At 36.7% G+C, this 22,353-nt stretch overlaps 1 protein-coding gene across 1 annotated transcript in view; it reads left to right on the top strand.

Annotated features, from left to right (window-relative positions):
• The window catches only part of HPSE2 (heparanase 2 (inactive)), a 439,765-nt gene that overhangs the window by 32,171 nt on the left and 385,241 nt on the right, over nucleotides 1–22,353 (top strand). Inside the window, exon 3 of the mRNA XM_036438802.2 lies at nucleotides 11,362–11,523. Within this exon, the coding sequence (XP_036294695.1) occupies nucleotides 11,362–11,523 (162 nt within the window). The remainder of the gene's footprint in view (nucleotides 1–11,361; nucleotides 11,524–22,353) is intronic.

The raw sequence follows: 22,353 nt of genomic DNA, 5'->3' as shown, positions 1-22,353 counted from the left end.
TTATTAATTTGAGTATTTTGGCATTTGAATATATTATTGAGATGCGAAAGTGCTCCATAGGAAGGGACGCATAATAGTACAAGCTCACTAAATATTTATGGGACATCTGAAAGCATAGAAATATTATAGAAGTAGAACTCTGGGTATCTGGTTTCATTCTGAGATCTCTTACAAATTTGTGTGAACCCTAGGCAAGTTATTTGACTTGTATGGGCCCACTTTTATCATTTGTGAAATGTAAAGGAGGAGGAGTAAGTGATTAGTTGGCCTCTGGCTGAGGGTAGTAGATCCATGTCTTACTACTTACAGAACTTAAATATAATAAGAGAAACAACTAAATTTCATTAATACTTCAGCAAATCATAAAGGACAATAAAGTAGAATATTATCTAAGAGATCTGAGAGTTCAGCTATATTAACCTAATAGATAAAGTTTTGTGCAAATCAGCCTGACCGGTGTGGCTCAGTGGTTGAGCATCCACCTATGAACCAGGAGGTCACTGTTTGATTCCCGGTCAGGGCACATGCCCCAGTTAGGGGCTTGATCCCCAGTGTGGGCCTGCAGAAGACAGCTGATCAATGATTCTCTCTCATCATTGATATTTCTATCTCTATCTTCCTCTCCCTTCCTTTCTGAAATTAAAAAAATATATATTAAAAAATATGGAAATAAAGTTCCTTTAAGGTTTAGTATTTTTGGATAAAACAAAGGGACAAAAGTAAGAGGAATAAGATATTCACGTTTGTTAGAAAATTTTCATTGTTTAATGAGAGTTTAATTTGCTGATACTAGATTAATTTGAAGTTATCTAAAAAAAATGGAAGTAATTGTTCTGTTTCCAATATCAATAAGAAATAATATTTCAATAGTGGTTATAACTCTTGTGATTATTTTGAGATGGTTATAATATAATTTTTTTCAGATTTTTGAAGTTTGCAGATATTTCTAGTACTTTTTTTTTTTTTAAAACAAGCCCCATATCTAATATGTACCCCAAATAAAACTTACTACGGTTTTTCATTATTACTTATCCCCTCAACTTCTCCTGTGTCCCCTACCATGGTTAATGGCATCACTTTCTATTTTGTGTCTTAAGGAAAGCTTTGTATTATTTTTTATTCTTTTCTGAGTCTAATCTTATATATTTATTTGTCTGTCAGGTTATAGCCATCCTTAACTCTGGAATACTCTTTCTTGCTATTGCTGTATTGCCAACCCATCTCTTAACTTCTCTTCTGGACCATTAATGATATTTTAATGGATCTTTCTGCTTCTCAGCTCTCTTAACATATTCCTCATCCTGATATTAGTCTCATGTATAGTTTCGGTAGATTACTTCTCTGGATATACAGCCTCTGACATCTCTTCAGAGCCTGGAAGTAAAGTTCAAACCATAAAGACACTCATTTTTTTGTTCCCAGCTTGTTTCTTCGGGTTTCTTGCCACCATACTCTACTCTAGTCTTAGTATTCTAATTATGGTATGTGGAAAATGGAATATTTCAAACAGAAAGCAAAATTAGCAAAGGCATGAAAATATATAATGTACTTGGAGTCTTCATCAGATAGACTTCTACTTATCCTTAAATAAAGATTTGGTTGCAAACACAACCCCTTTTTTATACATGTCTGACTTCATCTCTTTTCCCTAGGTATACAGATTATAAGTGCTTATTACATTGTTTAGAATTATTTCTGTTCTTATTTGTTACTTTACAGGCTGTGAGCTCCATAAGGGCAGGGACCAATATTTATTAACCTTTAAATTCTTAGTGTCCAATATAGTGTGTTGAGCACATTGTAGGAGCTGTTGTGTTTGTTTGAATTATTACCAGCATATAATTAACACTCCCTTGAAAGCCTGGTCCTTACTAAACTACTAGTTCTGTGGGTCCCCTGAGGCTGCCACTAGGAGGCTCCAAAGCCATCCACATAAGGAAATTTGGTTTGCTTCCAAGATAGGCAAGAAAATGATGATGCTGGACAAGATGTCTAAACTTTTGTTTTAATTTCTTCAGAATTTTGTTTTGTTTTTGGTTGATTTTGATATTTAGCATCTTTGTGTTAAACATTATCCTTTGGAGAACTGATAGTATACTTAAATGATATATACATTTTAGTCCTAGCCAGTCTACAGATACAGTGGGGGAAAACCAACTCTCAAAGAAGCTTTTAGGTTTTCAGGCACAAAATGAACTTCAGTGTGACTGACTCTAATCCAGTGCTTAAGTAATTTTTTTTCTTATTCATCAAAAAGCATGAATTAAGTGTAATTGTTGGCTTCCTGTTCTTGCCTAGTATTTAGTTAGTTCCAAAAGATTTGAATACATCAGATTCTAATGGCAATTGCTATCTAAAATTATTTCTGCATAATGACTAAATATGTCAGGTTATCGGCTCATTGGCATTCATTATTGCTGCTTTGGTGAAGTAAATTCTTACAAGGTTGTCTCTTTAGGAATCACGTGGTTTTTACTATTTGGATGTGAGGAGGAAAAGAGGAGCCCATTGGTACAGATCTACCTTTTTTCTTTATATATCTGTCTTCTCTTTCCATAACCTGAATTCTGTCTGTTCTTCATGCCAAATTCATCTTCTTGAGGATTTCTCCAGGGTGTAACATTCTCTCTCTTTTTTTCTTCTGAATTAAGCCAAACTAAATTTTGGAGGTGGAAGACATTTCATTAATCTAGTCTGGTCTTTTACCAGTGTGTTAAAAATGGCCTCAAATGTAGGTAAAACCAGCAAACATCTTGCTTTGGCCAACGTTGGTTATGTAACAGTTCTTGTCTGATCCTAAGAACGAATGCTTTACTTCATGCTATATATATATACCTACTAACAGCTACTTACGATTACACAGTCCTTCCATGAGATAAATTATTTAGCACTTTTATGAAGAATCAATCAGTGCAAAAATGTATTTGTGGATAGAATTTCAGCAATTGCAGGTAAAAGAAAAGTAGTTATGATACATTCTGCTACTTTGTGTAGATTAGATCCAATTCTGCATGAACTCTCACTTGTAAATAGATTTCAAGTTGGTTATAAGTCATGGTGTACAGATGAAAAATCGGCTGTGGTCAATACTGCAAGGACAGCCTTAGAAGTATTTAGCTGATGAATGATTTATGCTGAGTTAATATGGGAAGTCTTTGCTTCTGGTTTTAGCCTCTAACTCAATTGTATTGCTTGTTTTCATGAACATTCTTGTGATGAAACAATGGTGTCTTCATCTGGGAATGATGTAAAAGTAGAGAAATCCTGCAAACCTCAGAGGAGGGGACTGGAACAGAGACTTGAATATTCATGGACATCTGCCAAGTATCCATATATTTTTGCATACATTTAGTAGAAATGGATAAAAATATTTGCAGAAGCATATTCTGCCAGGGTGTCACTTATTCTGCTGGGTGATATGGGAAGAGCACCAGCAGTTAGGAGGCCAAGGTTATAATCTTTGTTTAGTACAAAATACCGTGCAAACAGAATGCTGAGCACATAAATTACTTTATCTGTCTCCAGTTTCCTTATCTGTGAAATTTGAGGGTATTATACTCTTTACTCATTCCTCTAGAGCAGGAGTTGGCAAAGTATATAGCCTGCAAGGCAAATCTTTTATAAAGTTTTATTGGAATATAGCCGTGTCCATTTACTTATGTATTGTCTTTGGCTGCTTTTGCATTACAATTGAGTAGTTGCATCAGAGGCTAATATGCACAAAACTAAAATATTTACTCTCTGATTCTTTATAGAAAAAGTCTGCAACCCATGCTCTAGAGTAGGGGTGTCGAACTCAATCAGAGAAGGGGCCAAAATCTAAAATCCAGCCTAAATCGCGGGCCGAATGGTTTACTGAACAGTCATAAACTGTCATTGTGATGGAAACACAGCGGAGTGCAGTGATGACAGCGCGGTTCGGGCCACATTGCAAGGCCTGGCGGGACGGATTTGGCCCGAGGGCCTTGTGTTTGACACATGTGGTTTACATAATCCTACCTAATAGAAGAGTCATTTGCAAATTAACCATCATTCCGCTACACCCACAAGTCATGTCCACCAGCCACACCCACCAACCAATCAGAGCGAGTATGCAAATTAACCCAACAAAGATGGTGGCTAATTTGCATAAGCAGAGGGAGGGAGGAGTGAAGATTGAAGACAGTATAGAAGGAAGAGGGAAGGAAAGTGGAAAGCGTGGCTGCTGTGGCTGCTGGAGGGAAAGCACTGGCAGGGCGTGCAGGGCAATGCGGGTAAAGGCACACAGTGGGAGGCAGCAGTGCGGGAGGGGATGGGGGGGCAGCAGGGCCGGCAGGTCAGGTGGGTGGGGCGGGGTGCGCAGCAGCAGCTTGGGATTTCCCAGAGGTGGTGGCAGTGGCCAGGGCGGGCATGCGGGGCAAGGCGGGCAGCCATGGTGGCAGCGTGCAGCCGGCCAAGGAGACAGTGGCAGCAGTGGGTGGGTGCATGGGATGGGCGGGGCGCTCCCCGCCCATCCTGCCTGCCCCATCCCGCCCTGCCCACCGCAGCAGGAGAGAGAGAGGTGTGGGGGGACGGGAGAGGTGGTGTGGGGGGAGGGAAGCCCACAGGAAGTCTTGCAGGAATATTCCTGCAACAGGTAGCTTGTTAATTCATAAACATCTAGTAAAAAATGGTTAGAAATGCCCTAACTAGCTTGGCTCAGTGGATAGAACGTTGGCCAGCAGACTGAAAGGTCCCAGGTTTGATTCCGGTCAAAGTCATGTACCTTGGTTGTGGGCACATCCTCAGGAGGGGGGTTGCAGGAGGCACTGATCAATGTTTTTCTCTCATCCATGCTTCTCTTTATCCCCTCTCCCTTTCTCTCTGTAAAAAAATCAATAAAATATATTTTAAAAAATGATTAGAAATAATAAGAGAGTTTGCCAACATCACTAAAGTCAAGCTATATATAGCAAATCCACGGTCATTTTTTACAAACTATGGACAACCACTTAGAATACATTATTAAAAATTATACCAGCAAAACCCATAGTATCTTTGAATAACTCTAAGAAACATACCAAATTTTAATAGAAGACACTGTAAAATTTTATTGAAAAACATTAAAGAAGAGCTACATAGAAATGCATAATGTCATAAAAAGCAAGATTAAATATCTTGAAATGGTCTCCAAATTAATGTATAAATTCAGTGCAGTTAAAACTCCTATAAGGTCTATCTCTGTGTGTGTCTGACTGACTTAACAGGCTGATTATAAAATGTTATAAAAGGCTAGAGCTGAGAGAGGGTACATTGTGTGGATGGGTATTCTTTGTATATTTCTCTGTTTCAAACATTATATAATGAAAACAAAGTAAAAATGAAGGTTGGTTGTTTCCACCCCCCACCCCCACCCCCCACTAAAAGTGATATGCTGTATGTCTTGAAGATCCATGAGTCTGGAGTTGTGGATGCCGGCTTGCACTGTTTTAATTATCCAGATAAGAGGTATAGAGTATTAACAGGAATGGAAAAGAAGAGTGTAATTCTAAGAGACATTTTAAAGCCAAAGTGGATAAATTTGGTGACTTAAAGGGAAAGGAAGAGAAAGAGGAATAAAAGTTTATAGGGGTCAGAAACTAGAGGATTAGGGAAATGACATGATTGATTAAGTTAGAGAAATTAAAGGGCAAGCCAATTGGAGGGAGGAGAGAGTAGATTATGAATACTTTGGTTTGGAGTGATAGGTTCTCATCACAGAGGTCTTCTAGCATCTGTGAATCCCTTTCAAAGGACTATGATGTTGTGCATCTTTTCATGTGCTTATTAGCAATTTGTATATCTTCTTTGGTGAAATGTCTATTCAGATATTTTATTCACTTTAAAATTGGTTTATTAGTCATTTTATTAAGTTATAAAATTTTTCTTTATATTTCTGTTGTATATATTATTTTCAAATATTTTCTGTTTCATCTTTTCACTTTCTAAATGATGTATATATTTGTATTCTATCTATTATCTTGCCTTATATAATGTCAGAGAAAGCCTGTATTTGGCAGGCTTTGATGACTATATTAAAACCATTTTATGTACCTGTGCTATCTAGTCTTAGCTTGAATATTTCTAGGAATAGGAAACTCACTCCATTCTCAAGTAGCTCTTTTCCTTATATGACAGCTTCTGTTATCATAATTTTCTCATGTGGAACTGTAAAGTATGTTTTTTGGTTATTCCCATAAAGCTTGACTTTTAAGATTTACATGGAGTAAAGTAAGTTATCTCTTCTATATGAAAGCAAGTTTTCTTTGCCAAGCTTACCACTCTCAGGCTTTTATGTCTCTTTACAATAATAGTAGATGAAAAATTGAGGCTTGCAGAAGTTCTTTCACTGTCACTTCTACAACTAATAAGTAAATACCAAATTAGATTTAAAAAAAAAATCTTTGTTGTTGAGATTATTGCAGATGTCCCCCTTATTCCCACTGTAGCTTCCCTCCACCTGGTTCCCACCCCACCCCAGGCCCTTGCCACCCTATTCTCTGTGTCCATAGGTAATGCATACATGCATATAAGACCTTTGTCTAATCTCTTCCCCCACTCCTTATTCCTCCTTCCCTTTGAGAATCATCAGTCTGTTCCATTTCTATGCCTCTGATTCAATTCCATTCACCAGTGTATTCTGTTCATCAGATTTTTTATTCATTTGATTTTTAGATTCAATTGTTGATAGATATGTATTTGTTGCCACTTTGTTGTTCATATTTTCTATCTTTACCTTTTTCTTCTTCCTCTTCTTAAAGAATACACTTCAGCATTTCATATAATGCTAGTTTGGTGGTGATGAACTCCTTTAGCTTTTTCTTATCTGTGTAGCTCTTTATCTGACCTTCACTTCTAAATGATAACTTTGTTGGGTAGAGTAATTTTGGTTATAAGTCCTTTCTATTCATCTCTTTGAATATTTATTACCACTTTCTTCTGGCCTGCATAGTTTTTGTTGAGAAATCAGCTGACAGTTGTATGGGCACTCTCTTGTAGGTAACTAACTGCTTTTCTCTTTCTGCTTTTAAGATTCTCTCTTTGTCTTTTGTTCTTGGCATTTTAATTGTGATATGTCTTGGTGTGGTCCACTTTGGGTTTCTCTTGTTTGGGGTTCTCTGTGCTTCCTGGACTTGCTAGTCTATGTCTTTCACCAGGTAGGGGAAGTTTTCTGCTATTATTTATTCAAATAGGGTTTCAATATCTTGCTCTTTTCTTCTGGCACCCCGTAATTCAGATGTTGGTATGCTTAAAGTTGTCCCAGAGGTTCCTTATACTGTCTTCATATTTTTTGATTCTTTTTTCTTTTTGCTCTTTTGGTTGGATATTTTTTGCTTTCTCATATTTCAAATCATTGATTTGATTCATGGATCCTCTAGTCTACTGTTGAATCCTTGTTTATTCTTTATTTTAGTCAGTGTATGCTTAATTTCTGACTGATGCTTTCCCTTTTTAATTTTTTTTACATTCTCGCTAAGATCCTTGAAAGTCTCACTAAGTCCCTTGGAGGTTTCTAGAAGATTCTTGAGTAACATTATACTTATGGGTTTGAGTTCTATATTACTTCTTTCATTTGTAACATGTTTCTTTGTCTCCACATTTTTGGCTGCTTCCCCTGTTTGTTTCTATGTATTGGGTAGAGCTGCCATGTCTCCTTGAGTTGATAGAGTGGCCTTGTGTAATAGGTGTCCTATAGGGCCCAGTGGCTCAGCCTCCCAGTCACCTGAGGTGGGCACTCTAGTGCACCCCTTTGTGGGATGAGTGCACAGTTTTGTTGTAATTGAGCCTTGATTGCTGTTGGTGTCACTGGGAGGAATTGACCTCCAGGCCAATTGGCTGTGAAGACCAGCTGTGACTTCAGTGGGAGAGCTGCTGTGCAGGAGACACCCGTGTGGAGCAGGACTTGCTTCAGTGGGGCTTTGGTGCTCACTGAGTCTTCCCTTTGAGTGTGTTGTTTATGGATGTGAAGGGTGGTAATCTGGAATGGTTTGGCACTGACCACTGGGTACACTGGCTCTTGGGTCTCTAGGGAGGTGCAAAGTCAGCCACTGCCTGGGGCCACCCAGCAGGATCTACAGAGAGATAAGAAGATTCCTGCTCTTTGTATCAGGTTTGGAAGTGCCCCGATGAGGCCCAGCTGTAAAGCAAGGGAGGCTGGTGCTGGTGCTGGATTGTGGGTTTTTTATTGATAGGTTTGGTACTCCCTGACCCAGCTGCAGCTTGTTTGACAGGTTTTTAGCCTGAGCAAGGACAGGCTATTGGTATGCAAAAGCCACTACTCATAGCTTGGATGGGGTTGTAAATTGGTGGGGTGGGGTGTCAGGGAATCACCAAGGCTGAGCAAATAGAAATGGCTGCCAGTCAGCCCTGCAACTGGGGAGGTTCTGGCAGGGGAACAATGATCCCTCTGAGCACCTTCATCTGGAAGAAAGCTGCCCCTAAGTTTCTGCTCGGATGCTAGACAGTCCAGTTTCTCCTTGTCTGTGTCTGGGTACCCCAGAGCTTTGCCTGACACTGAGCTCAGAGGAAGCAGGAGTTTGTAAGTGCAGTTCATGCTGCCAGCCTTTTAATAGGAGCATCTGGATCTCCAGCAGCCTGTGTGTCACTCAGCCCCAATCTGCACTGGTTTTTAAAGCCCGTAGTTCTTACTGCCCATAGGGACTTCTTTTCCCAGCTCTGGGACCCTGGGCTGGCTATCTGGTGTGGGCCTGGGACCCCTTGCTCCTCCGGGCAGCCTCCACAGAGACAATCTCCATCCCAGTTAAAAAAAGTGGCACACATGGGTGCAGGACCAGCCTGTTCCGCACCTTCGTACCTCCTACCAGTCTCAGTGTGCTTTCTTCTTTATTTCTCTAATTGCAGGACTTCCATTCAGCCAGTTTTCCGGTGGTTCTGGATGATGGTTGTTCTGTATTTTAGTTGTAATTTTGATGCGGTTGTGGGAGGCAGTGAGTTCAGGCGTTTGCCTATGCCACCATATTGGTTCTCCCTGCCAAATCAGAATTAAAAAAAAAAATTATATATATATATATATATATATATATATATATATATATATATATATATATATATATATTTATTGATTTTTTACAGAGAGGAAAGGAGAGAGATAGAGAGCCAGAAACGACAATGAGAGAGAAACATTGACCAGCCGCCTCCTGCACATCCCCCACCAGGGATGTGCCTGCAGCCAACGTACATGCCCCTGACCAGAATCGAACCTGGGACTTTTCAGTCCACAGACCGACGCTCTACTACTGAGCCAAACCGGTTTCGGCCAAATGAGAATTTAAACTGAAGTCTCCTTAACTCCAACTCTTCACTCTGCTGCCCTTGACTGGCATGGAATGCAGTGTGGCTATGTAATCTTTTATATTCTGGGTGTTCTGGTTCCAGTAGAATTTAGTCTAAGATTTAATTAATTTTTTGTGGCAATATTATATTTGGCAGTATATCACTGGCTTATGTTAAGCTTATATTTAACTAAATTTTACAAATCTTATTAAGATCTTAAATATCTGAACTTCTGTCTGGTATGGCTTTTCCATATTATCTTATGTAATTAATTTTCAGTATAAATGCAGAACTTTGTTTTCATGTCTTTACCTACATGTTGGGGATCTCATCCTAAATTTCTGGGTTGCCAAGGTAATTTTGAATGTTGAGCCTATCATTTATGATGCCTAGTCTTCCTTCAGATATATGACCATGTGCCTCTTCGATAAGTATTCTCACTTTGTGTTTATCTAGTCTTTGATACAATGTTGAACAGATTAAGTTTAGATAAAAATCCATATGGAATATCTGTTTCCCCCCAAAATTGTCATAATGCACTTTTCTAAAGTCTAGGAAATATGTTTGGCCATGCCCATTGTTTTCTTTTCTTAATTTTATTAATATTAAGATTATATGGTCACTTTATTTCAAGGTTTTGGTTGAATGATGTTGAGCACTGCTTAAAAAACATGATATTTCCACTGGTACCATCAACATGGGCAGTCATTTTTATTTTTATTTTTTCTTTCCAAAGCCATTGGTGTCAGCAGTGAGCAGTAGCAGAGCAGCTTTTTTATTTTTTTATTTTTGCATTTTCTCCTAAAATTTTTTAGTTTGCTATGTAAAACTTGAAAGTTTGTAAATTTTGTCATCCAAATTGCTATTGATAATATAACTTGTTTCTATAGTAATTAGCTGAATTATATTTTAACTTATAAAAGTAAAACAAATAACTTTAGGTCATGAAAGCTTCCTGGTAATTGCGTCACCTTCTAGAAGAATGTTTATTTTTGAGGGAGGCTGTTTTTTTGGAGAATACTTTTACTTTGAGTGTAAATCATACTGTACAAAAAGCAACCTATCACTGATGGGAAAATAACTGGGAGAGAGAAAGATCCGAAAAGTTAATCTAGCCCTGCTCTTGCTTTCTTTAGTGACTCATAAAATACTTCTAAATTGAAAGAACAATTACTCGGTCAGAATGTATTATATCCAGAGGTATATGAAAAAAAATATCAGGAGAAATTCTGAGTAACTAACCCACAGAATGGCAGCTCTAGTTTGAACTGAGTAGGTTGGCTGGGAGGTAAACTTGAAAACAGGCCAAGAATCCTGAATACACATGCTGGAGCTATCACTTGGTCTATGGCATGAGATAGAGGAAATGACCTTCATAGTCACTAGTATTCAGACAAAGTTGTATTATTTTTTCCCATGGAGAGTGCTAAAAGATGTTAAGAAAAGGTCCCAGGAGGTAAATCAGTACTAGAGGTGAGCTTAGGAGAGGAATGGAGGAGTAAGAATCTTAAGTGAGGTTAGAGAGATAAGAAACAAAAAAATCTTCCAAGAATTTGGAAATGACCAGAGCAAACTTGCAGGATGTATCATGAAGTTGGAGATCCTCAGGTTTATTAATTTTGAATTTCTTAATTCTGATAAAAATACTGGTAGCTTATAAATTGTCATTTTGGGATAAAATAGGACTGTAATATGTGTATGGTTTTTGTTCTATTGGTTTATTTATTTATTTAAAAATATTTTTATTGATTTCAGAGAGGAAGGGAGAGGGAGATAGAAACATCAATGATGAGAGAGAATCATTGATTGGTTGCCTCATGCACATCCTCTACTGGATATCGAGCCTGCAACCCGGTATGTACCCTTGACAGGAATAGAACCTGGGACCCTTCAGTCTGCAGGCCAAAGATCTATCCACTGAGCCAAGCCAGCCAGATCTGTTTGTTTATTTTTATTTTTAATTTTTTTGTTTTTCATTTGGGCTGATTGCCCCCCCTCCTTTTTTAAAAATTAAATTATTATCTGTGTATATATTTTAACATTGCCCCTCATACTTTTTTCTTTTTGTAGACATTGTTCGGAGTGATGTTGCCTTGGATAAACAGAAAGGCTGCAAGATTGCCCAGCACCCTGATGTTATGTTGGAGCTCCAAAGGGAGAAGGCAGCTCAGATGCATCTGGTTCTTCTAAAGGAGCAATTCTCCAATACTTACAGTAATCTCATATTAACAGGTAAGGCTATTGGAGCCGGCTGGAATCTTAGAGCACTGTAGATTGATGGCCTCCATCAGTTAGTAACTTGATGCTTGGGAGACACTAAAGTGGGATCCAGATGAGCCCACATCTGTCTGTCTTTACTCACTATATTCCTTTTTAAATTGTGATGACTCTTGTCTTCCTATAAAAAAACATTTCTTGTACTTTGCAGATGTATTTTGGCTTGAGGTTATGGGCGATTCAGCATGTGTGTTCTTAAAAGACAGAACCAATGAAAACCTAATGAAGCCTTATAAAAATATTACTTTTTAGATGTGTGCCAGTAGATTTTAGAGAATTACTAAATTTGGTGTCTAAGAAGCAGCTATTTTCCTTTTTCTGTGTATGTCCTTTCTATGAACCCAGTGGATATAAAGATGAAATGCAAAAGAGATAATGATGCACATGTAGAGCTGAGAATGTTCTGTTCGTGGTAGAGTTTGAAAATATCTGGGGAATTTGATTTTCTTCTTAAGAGCAAAGAGGCTATGAGACTGAGCGATACTCCCTTATATCCTTGGTTCTAGGGGGGAAGTGAATATGTGTGAAAGCTCAAAAAAGAAACAACTTTTTGCAGGGTTGCCTGCACACTTTGCTGGTAAAGAGCATGAGAATTGCACGTCTTTGTCAAAGTTTGGAAAATATTCTAATAGCAGGCCCTGCCGTGGTAGCTCAGTTGGTTAGAGTGTTGTCCCAATACACCAAGGTTGTCGCTTCAATCCCCAGTCAGGGAACAGACAAGAATCAAACCAATTAAAACGTAAATAAAAAGAACAACAAATTGATGTTTCTTTATCTCTCTTTCTAAAAATAAAAAAAAATTAAAAAAAATCAACAATAAAAAGATTCTAATAGCATTCACTAATGTGAGTATCCTGAAGGACTTGAGATGAACTAATAAGAGCAGCTCAAGTTACCTTCATTTTCTTCAGGGTGTTCAAGGCAGATAGATCTGTATTATGTTTATTCAAATAAAATTTAACAAATCAAAAGTGTATTTTCCCTTGCTTATTAATACTAAAAAAATAAAAAGATGGGTTGGATTGTCTGACAGGCTATGAACATCTCACATTTATTTTTGTAAAGTCTAAGTTAGGAAAATTTTAATTTTTTTTTTTTTTTTTTTACAGACTTCCTGGAATTTTACCAGGAATTGCCGAGTGGCAACCAAATTGTTTTGTTTTGAAAAAGTACAAGTCTTTTTCAACTTTCCATTTTGAACCTGGTGGAAAACTCAATAGCATGATATAAAAGCCAGATTTAAATGTAGCTTTGGTGAGCAGAGAAGAGGATTATGGATTTCATAATTTAGGCCCCGTATTTTGCTCTTTGATAGGTCATTAAAGAAGGAAAACTTAAAAAGTTCTTTATAGCCAATGATGCATTTCCCTAAATTGGTTAGTGAAACTGTGTTTAGATGTTTGGGAAGAACATAGATTTCTCTCTAGATTTATTCAGTCTACCTCAAATGTACAAATGTGCATGTATTTAATGTTTTCCAATTCTGTTATTGGAAATGAAATATTTTTATTCTATCCTTATTCTAATATTTTAAGCACATATTAGAGAGGTCAGACCCCAAGTTCTTTTAATGTGGCATAGAGAGGGCTTAGGGTAATTCTAACCCTAAACTGAGGATCCAGAATGTGGCTCAAAGGCATATTATCTTTGAACACACACAAGTGTTCTATTGAGTTCAGTGGAATCTTTTCTAATTCTCAGTAACATAATCCCTTTCGATGTTTATTCACAGTTCAAACTGTTGGAATCAACATTGTCAACTTTTACCCTGACAACTTGCTTACTTTCCACTAAACAAACTTACCCTAGTGAAGAGCCTCTTTCCTGCTCTCACTTCTCCCAAGCTACTTCAAAGAGTCCTCAGGCATTTTCCACATTTTTCACCCAATGTCTGTGCAGAGGTGGTACCTTGCTACAGACAGAGCATTTGGTGTGCCCTGGTATGTTTACATGAAAGTTTAAAAGGTTTTGGTCCCAGGTGTTGGGAAGAGATGGAGTCATTTCAATTTAACACCAATGGTAAAACTATTTTAGTGTCCTTTAACTAAGTCTTTGATTTTACACAGCATGGTTTTCTAATTGTTATGAAGTTTAATCCTTGATTTCTTGTATAAATTTTGAGAACATGGTCTCCAGACAGCTAAACATAATATTTAAACATAACTAAACTAACTTTTGTAAATATTTCCCTTTTCAGTGATGAATGTATATTGGTAAGGAGGGTGAGGTTGAAGGGGCAGAGACCTCTCAGATGAAGTGACTTTCTTACCAACATGTTCAGAACACCTACTCTTGTAGCTCTGGTTGGTGATGTCCACTTATTTTGTGTAACTCTGGCATAATGTTTGAGTATTCATGTGGGAACAGGATAAGGAAGCTGGGTCTTCAAAATCTCAGAAAGAGATAACTTTTCATACCTCTGTCCTCCCTTCAATACCTCTCCCAGTTATTTAAAGAATTTCATGTATATGGGTAGCAGTGTGTCATAATTGTTTCCTGGTAAGTTAATGGTATATTATTTATTTTTAAATTGAAGAACTAAGGTCACAGTAAAAGAAAAAAATAAAGTGATTGAAATGTCACTATGGTAAGAAATTAATGAAGTTATTGAAATGTCAGATAAAAGCATGTTAAAAATATTAGTTGTTGCCCTCTGTATCACAAGCAAGCCTCCATTCTTAGATGTTTTGTTCTTATTTGATATGACTAATAGCATTGAGGTGAGAGGCATGCTTTCATGTTCTCCATTTCAACTCATGATTTCTCTTGAGCAGACACCCCTCAAATGAGGGTAAATGATATTTTAGCTTTGATGATATTTTGATCATTTAATAAAAGGAAATAACTCTACAGTTCTAGTAACTATCCAGTTAATGGAAACTAATAATAATTCTTTAATGCACACCTCTTATTGAAGTATTCCTTATTATATCATAATTTTAGAAAAGTAAATATTTTTACATGATACTAAGCATGTATTAATATTTTAATGTAAATTATTTTCACAGTATTGGAAATGATATTAGCCTCACCTAACCTAGAGGGTTTGAAGTAAATTTTAAGGTTGCAGGAAGGTGAAGGAGTACTTTTGATAGAACATCTGAGATAGAAAAATTTTAAATGGTGATGAGTCATATACTACACTTATTACACTAACTCACCAACACCTGATTGTGTTCTCATCTTGTGCTTCTTGAGTCTGAGAGTGTTTAATGTCACTCTTTAAAGAAGAACAGGGATCATGTCTTTTATTTCTTTGTGTTTGTATGATTCTTTTTTTTTTTTTTTATCCTCACCAGAGGACATGCTCATTGATTTTAGAGAGAGAGAAAGGGGGAGGGAGGGAGAGAAACATTGATGTGAGAGAAGCATCAGTTGGTTGCCTCCTGTATGCACCCTGACCAGTATCAAAACTGCACTATTTTAGTGTATGAGATGATGCTCCAACCAACTGAGCCACAGCAGGCAGGGCTCTTATGATTTTTTTAAAAAATTGTATGTGCATAACCTCATGATTCTTAATCTAATAACAATGATCTATAAATTTGTTTAAAATGTTCTGCTGTCTACATAATGGATGAATTCACTTGAAGACTCTTTTTTAAGGGATAATTTTGACATCAGTTAAATAGCTTTTATATGTTTAGATTCAGTTATTTGTCTTTCCTCACCTCACCCCCCTTTTGAAATGTAAATGGAACTTTTGTGGAGGATCCCTATACTATAATGAAATGAAAAACACAAAATAAAGGTTGAAAGTCAGTTTTTAAGGGCAATACATTTTCTAGGATTTTGTTTAGGACATAAACTCCTTGAAGGCCAGGAATAACTAGGAAGCCCAAACCATGACCATTATACATGGATGGCATTACTAAAGATACATATAGGACCCTGTTGTGTTCCATTCTTCTAATTTTAACTAAGAAAAAGGACCCAAATCAGTGGAGTGAAAACTGTTCTTTCAGTTCCCACAAACCATAATGTTCAAAGGACTATTTCCAGCTATTTTAAATTGTTTTCATTATATTCTACAGTATTGAATAGAACATAATTTTATTTAATCATTTCCTTATTAAGGTACATTAACTTCTATATATATTGACACATATATTTCTGTGGAGTAGACATTTCAAAGTGGATGTCTGAATCAAAAGATAAGTATTTTTAAATTTTATAAATTCAGGTTATTGAGGTATAATTTATATGCAGAAAAAATAAATTTTGACAAATGTATAGACTATATAGTCACATAACCTTGACCACCATCAAGATATACAAAATTCTGTCATTCTAAAAAGTTCTCTACCAAGCTGTAAAACATAGAAGGAACTCTTACCTTTTTCAACAGCATGGATGGACCTGGAGGTTATTATGCAAAATGAAATAAGCCAGTCACAGAAAGTTGAATATCATGTGATCTCACTTATGTATGGAATCTAATGAACAAAATAAACTGACAAACAGAATAGAAACAGCAGCATGAATACAGAGAACAGACTGACAGCTGTCAGAGGGGATAGGAGAGGGGGCACTGAATGAAAGAAGATGAAGGGACTAGGCAAAGGACATATATGCATAACCCATAGACACAGACAGCAGTGTGGTGATGAACAGAGGGAGGTGGGGGTGAGGGGCTAGGTGGAGGTGAGTAAAGGCAGGAAAGAAGTGGGGACAACTGTAACAGGGTCACTAATAAAAAGAAAAAGGAAAGAAAAAAGTTCTCTTATTTTCCTGTGCAGTTAATCTCCTTTTCCTACCTCCAGTCCTTTAGGTGTGTGTGATCTGATCTCTGACCTTAAATGTAATGTAAAAAAGTAGTTGTGTGTGTATGATTTCTTTCACTTCTTGACTATATTTTTTTGAGATTCATTCATCTTGTTGCATATATCAATCAGCATTTCATTCCCTTTCATTGCTGAGTAATATTTATGTTATGAATATTCTACAATTTATTCATATGTTGATGAACATTTGGTTTATTTCTACTTTTAGTGATTAAGAATAAACCCAGTGTAAATATTTGTTCTCATATCTTTGTGTTGACATGAATTTTTATTTCTTTTGATTTTATGGTATCTTTTAACTTTTTAAGAAACTATCAGGCTATTTTCCAAAGTGACTGTACTATCTTACATCCCACCAACAGTATGTGAGGAGTTGTAGCTCCTCCACATTCTTTTTTTTTTTTTTTTTTAATACAACTGATTACTTTATTGAAAAGTTCCCTGTTCTTTTTTTTTATTTTATTGATTTTTTACAGAGAGGAAGGGAGAGAGATAGAGTTAGAAACATTGAGAGAGTCATCAATCAGCTGCCTCTTGCACATCCCCTACTGGGGATGTGCCCGCAACCAAGGTACATGCCCTTGACCGGAATCGAACTTGGGACCTTTCAGTTCGCAGGCTGATGCTCTATCCACTGAGCCAAACCGGTTTTGGCTCCTGCACATTCTTGTCAACAATTAGTATCATCTGTCTTTTAAATTTTAACTATTCTCGTGAATATGTAGTAGTATCTCATGGTTTTAATTTGCAGTTTATCTTTTGACTAGTGATATTGAGCATCTCTCTTCGTGTGATTATTTGACATCTATAGATGTTTGGTGAAGTGTCTGGTCAAGCCTTATACCCATTTTAAAAATATTAATTAGTTTTGTTTCCTTGCTATTGATTTTTGAGAGTTTGTATATATTTTGGGCTATAAGTTTTCTATTAGATATGTGATTTGCAAATACTTTTTCCTCTGTAACTTTAAAAAAAATTTCTAACAGTTTCTTATGAAAAGCAGGAACAATTTTGATGAAGTCCAATCTATTATTTTTTTCTTTTTTGATTTCCATTTCAATTTTAATGCATCTTGTTAGGTAATTTTCAGAAAAGTTCATAGCAATTCCCATTCCCACTAACAGTGTACAATAGCCATTATTTCTTAGCATTCACATTAGCACTGGGTATTAGTGCTCTTTTCAATCTTTTTCAGTATAATAAGCGAGAACTATTATCTCATTGTAATTTTCTGGCTATAGCCAGAGTGACTATGTTTTCACATATTTGTTGGTGATTTGCATTTTCTGTTTTGTGAATTATCTACTTATATATTTTGCTTTAAAAACAACAGCACTTGGGTGTTGATCTGTTTCTTATCAGATTGTAAGTACTCTGTGAATTAGGAATGTTACCATCCTTTGTCATGTGTATTGAAAAACATTTTCCTCCCTGGATATAATTTATTTTTTTTGGCTCTGTTTTTAATTAAGAGCTTTAATCTTTAACTATGACTGGAATTTATGTTTATATATAGTACTATGTAAGTATATAGCATTGTTTTCTTCCAAGTAACTAGCCAGCTTTGCATACACTGTTTTTAAAATAAAACATTCTTTTGTCACTAAATTGAAACATCATATATGTTATATATTATGCTCTCACATATCTTTGTACCTATTTCTAAACTCTATTTTCTGTAATTTTTTTAGTCTTTATTTCTGTACCAATACTATACTGATTTGAAATCTGGTAAGTCTTATTAACCACTTCCTCATTTTTCTTCCCAAAGTTTCCATGACTGTTCTCATATAATTACTTTTTGAAATATATTTTTAATTTTCCCGGTTCAAGAAAATTCATTACCGAATTCTAAATGTAATTGCGATAAATTTACATAATAATTTGAGAAGGATTGATATTTTCTTTTTTATAGTTAAATTTAATATCGGCAGATTTTTTTAAAAAAATCTTTATTGTTGAGATTATTACAGATGTCCCTCCCCCCACAGAAGCCCCCCCTTTCCCCGGTTCATACCCCACCCAGGGCTTCATTACCCTAATGCCTGTGTCCATAGGTAATGCATATATGCATATAAGATCTTTGTTTAATCTCTTCCCATCCCTCACCCCCCCTTCCCTCTGAGAATTGTCAGTCTGTTCCATTTCCATGCCTCTGATTCTATTTTATTCACCAGTTTATTCTGTTCATTAGATTTTTTATTCATTAATTTTTATTTTTATATTCAATTGTTGATAGGTATGTACTTGTTGCCATTTTGTTTTTCATATTTTTGATATTTTCTTATTTTTCCTCTTCTTAAAGAATACCCTTCAAAATTTCATATAATACTAGTTTGGTGGTGATGAACTCCTTTATCTTTTTCTCATCTGTGAAGCTCTTTATCTGATGTTCAATTTTAAGTGATAGCTTTGCTGGGTAGAATAATCTTGGTTGAGGTTCTTAATATTCATCAATTTGAATATTTCTTGCCATTCCTTTCTGGCCTGCATAGTTTTTGTTAAGAAATCAGCTGACAGTCATATGGGCATTCCCTTGAAGGTAACTAATTGCTTTTTGCTGTTTTTAAGACTCTCTCTTTGTCTTTTGCCCTTGGCATTTTAATTATGATATATCTTTGATTGTCCTCTTTGGGTTTTTCCTTTTTGGGGTTCTCTGTGTTTCCTGGACATGTAAATCTGTTTCTTTTACCAGGCAGGGAAAGTTTTCTGTCATCATTTATTCAAATTGGTTTTCAATATATTTTTTTAAAAATTTTTTATTAAATTATTATCTCTGTGGTTTTCAATATCTTGCACTCTTTCTTCTTCTGACACCTCCATAATGCAAATGTTGGTATGCTTGAAGTTGTCCCAGAGGCTCCATAAACTATTTTTATATTTTTGGATTCTTTTTTATTTTTGCTCTTTTGGTTGGGTGTTTTTTGCTTTCTCATAATTTTTTTATCAGAAATTTTTAGTTCCTTGAAGACATGATTCTAACTAGAGGACTATAAATTTTAGAGTTCTTTCTGATTACCCTCAAATGAAGCTCTGATGTTGAGTAGAAAAGGAATCAGATGCTATTGTATTTTACATGCTTAAAATGAGACTAATACTATAATCAACACAATGAAGTGTTTGTGTAAATCACATGTGTCAAACACAAGGCCCGTGGGCCAAATCCGTCCCGCCAGGCCTTGCAATGTGGCCCGCACCGAGCTGTCATCACTGCACTCCGCTGCGTTTCCATCACAATGACAGTTTATGACTGTTCAGTAAACCATTCGGCCCGCGATTTAGGCTGGATTTTAGATTTTGGCCCCTTCTCTGATTGAGTTCGACACCCCTAGTGTAAATGTCAGTGGCCATATACAAATGCACAGTCATGAAGTTAAATACTCTGTTTCCCTGAAAATAAGACAGTGTCTTATATTAATTTTTTCTCCCAAAGTTGCGCTAGGTCTTATTTTCAGGGGATGTCTTATCTTTCCATGCGCTAGGTCTTATTTTCGGAGGATGTCTTATTTTCGGGGAAACACGGTAACACATGACTAGAAGTTCTCAATTTCTCCAGTTGCTTTATGGTTTTAAGTAGAATATATTTTGTTGCTTCTAAGTCCTCTTTATGTACCATAATATAAGTGAAGAATTTTTTTTACAACTCAATTTCTTATAAAATTCAACAGACATAAAATCACATCTTAATAAATATGATCAGAAGAAAGGTAACATAGGAGAGAACAATATAATTACAAAAACACATTTTATACATGAAAAGCATTGTATTGGCAATTAGTAAAAGAGTCACCAAAGGATGCTTTTTAAAAAAAGTGCTCATGTTCTGCTTCTCTCAGACGTAGACTTGGGAGCATTGATTGATTAATTACCAAGTTGATGTATGCTTTGTGAATCACCAAATGAACTTCCTTGTTTTCAGGAATCTTTTTGTTAGGAGACCTGGAAAGATGATGATTACTTGTTGCTTTTCACCCATGCTCTGTAAGATGATGTAGGAAGGAGTCTTCTGAATTCATTTTAACTTTAGTTCTCTCTTGTTTTCTCACTATGAGAAGCATTTTCTTATCAGTTCCTTCATTTAGGATGATAGCATCTCCTCAGAACATAATGGAATAAAAGCAATTTTTTTGGACAGTTAATTAAATACAGATAACCCTCTCTCTAGTCCGGTTGAAGTCAATGGTGGATTTTAGAGTAATAGGACAGTGATCTTCAAGATCCAGGCAGGTGAGGGAGAGGCATTTCAAGAGCTATGAAAGGAAATCCATTGAGTGGGGGAGTCTTACTAATAATTAATTATGAAGTCATCTTGTCAGAGGAGTATTAGTTTTTTATATTTTTAATTTACCTTCAGAATAGAATGAGAATTTTCATAATTAAGAATTGACAATGTGCCGGGACCGGTTTGGCTCAATGGATAGAGCGTCAGCTTGGGGACTGAAGGGTCCTGGGTTCGATTCCGGTCAGGGGCATGTACCTTGGTTGCGGGCATATCCCCAGTAGGGGGTGTGCAGGAGGCAGCTGATCGATGACTCTCTCTCATCGATGTTTCTGGCTCTCTATCTCTCTCCCTTTCTCTCTGTATGAAAATCAATAAAATATATTAAAAAAAGAAAGAATTGACAATGTGCCATTTATTCATTAGTTTATTTTCAGTGTATGTTAACATATTGCATTCAGTTCACATGTGTCCAGTTAAGTGGATTTAAATAGATTTTTTAAAAGAAACTGAATTAAATATAGCTTTAAAGTCAGCAAAGAATAACAAAAAATTATAAAACCAGTATGAAATACATATTTGCCACATAATGTGGTAAAAATAATTTGACAAGAAGTTGTCCAAAAAAATGTCTCTGACTTATTAAGAAAACTTTTAAAATTAATATACATTTTTAATAACATGTCTAATGGAACAGTGATATAATGCCCAGACATTATTAATATTTTAAAAATAGGAGCAAAAAATGTTTTGAATCATAATCAAAATAAGACACACATTGAAAATATTGCTTACTTAATTTTTAGCTAATTAAAATTTTTTATTTTGACCTATGTTTTAGAATGTAACTAAAATATTACTGCAGCAAGAGGTGCATGTGATATACACATATTACATATATTCTAATATCTAAAAACCCAGGGTCCATAATGACTGACTGAAGGCTCAACCGAATACTGGAAGTCAGACTGCTGCAGGTGTGGATACAGCGACCCAGCACTGACTGCCAAAGGGGCTGTGGATCAGGCCTGGAGAGAATCCTGAAGAGAGAGGCAGGGTCTGATCTGCAGCCTCTGTGGCAGCTGTTGATCAGCTGTTGCCTCTCTCTCCCTCTCCAGGCTTTACTAGCAGCTGTGCTTCTGTTTCTCCCCCGGCCTCCATAGGAGCTGTTGATCAGCCCCACTTCTCTGATCAGGCCTGGAGATAGGCCTGGAGATGCTGACTGCCATAGAAACCAACCAATCAGAACCAAATCTGGGTGAATTGTGAGGAGCCAGTGGCTGCCTAGGAGGCAGAGCTTTTGACACTGACTGACATAGAAACCATCCAATCAGAACCAAATTGGCTAGCAGGGGAGGGCAGTTGGAGGAGAGATTAGGCTGGCAGAGGGGGGAGTTAAGGGGCGATCAGGCAGGCAGTTAGGGGCAATCAGACAGGCAGGCAGAGCAGTTAGGGGTGATTAGGCAAGCAGGTAGGTGAGCAGTTAGTAGCTAGTGGTCCCAGATTGTGAGAGGATTGTCCAACTGCCGGTTTAGGCCCAATTCCACAGGATCTAAACCAGCAGTCGGACATCTCCCAAGGGGTCCTTGATTGGAGAGGGTGCAGGTTGGCTGAACGAACGAATTTTGTGCACCGGGCCACTAGTAGTTTTATATGTGTGTGTGTGTGTGTGTGTGTGTGTGTGTGTGTGTGTGTGTGTGTGTGTAAAATATTGGAGACCAATAACCTATGAAGTCCTTTGTTCCTCAGAGAAATATAGGGCAGTAGATATGAACAGGAACT

This window comes from Pipistrellus kuhlii, unplaced genomic scaffold (assembly GCF_014108245.1).
Source record: "Pipistrellus kuhlii isolate mPipKuh1 unplaced genomic scaffold, mPipKuh1.p scaffold_m20_p_15, whole genome shotgun sequence".
NCBI lineage: Eukaryota > Metazoa > Chordata > Mammalia > Chiroptera > Vespertilionidae > Pipistrellus > Pipistrellus kuhlii.
The sequence above is the reverse complement of the archived record's forward strand: the minus strand, read 5'-3'. Positions and strand labels throughout refer to the sequence as shown.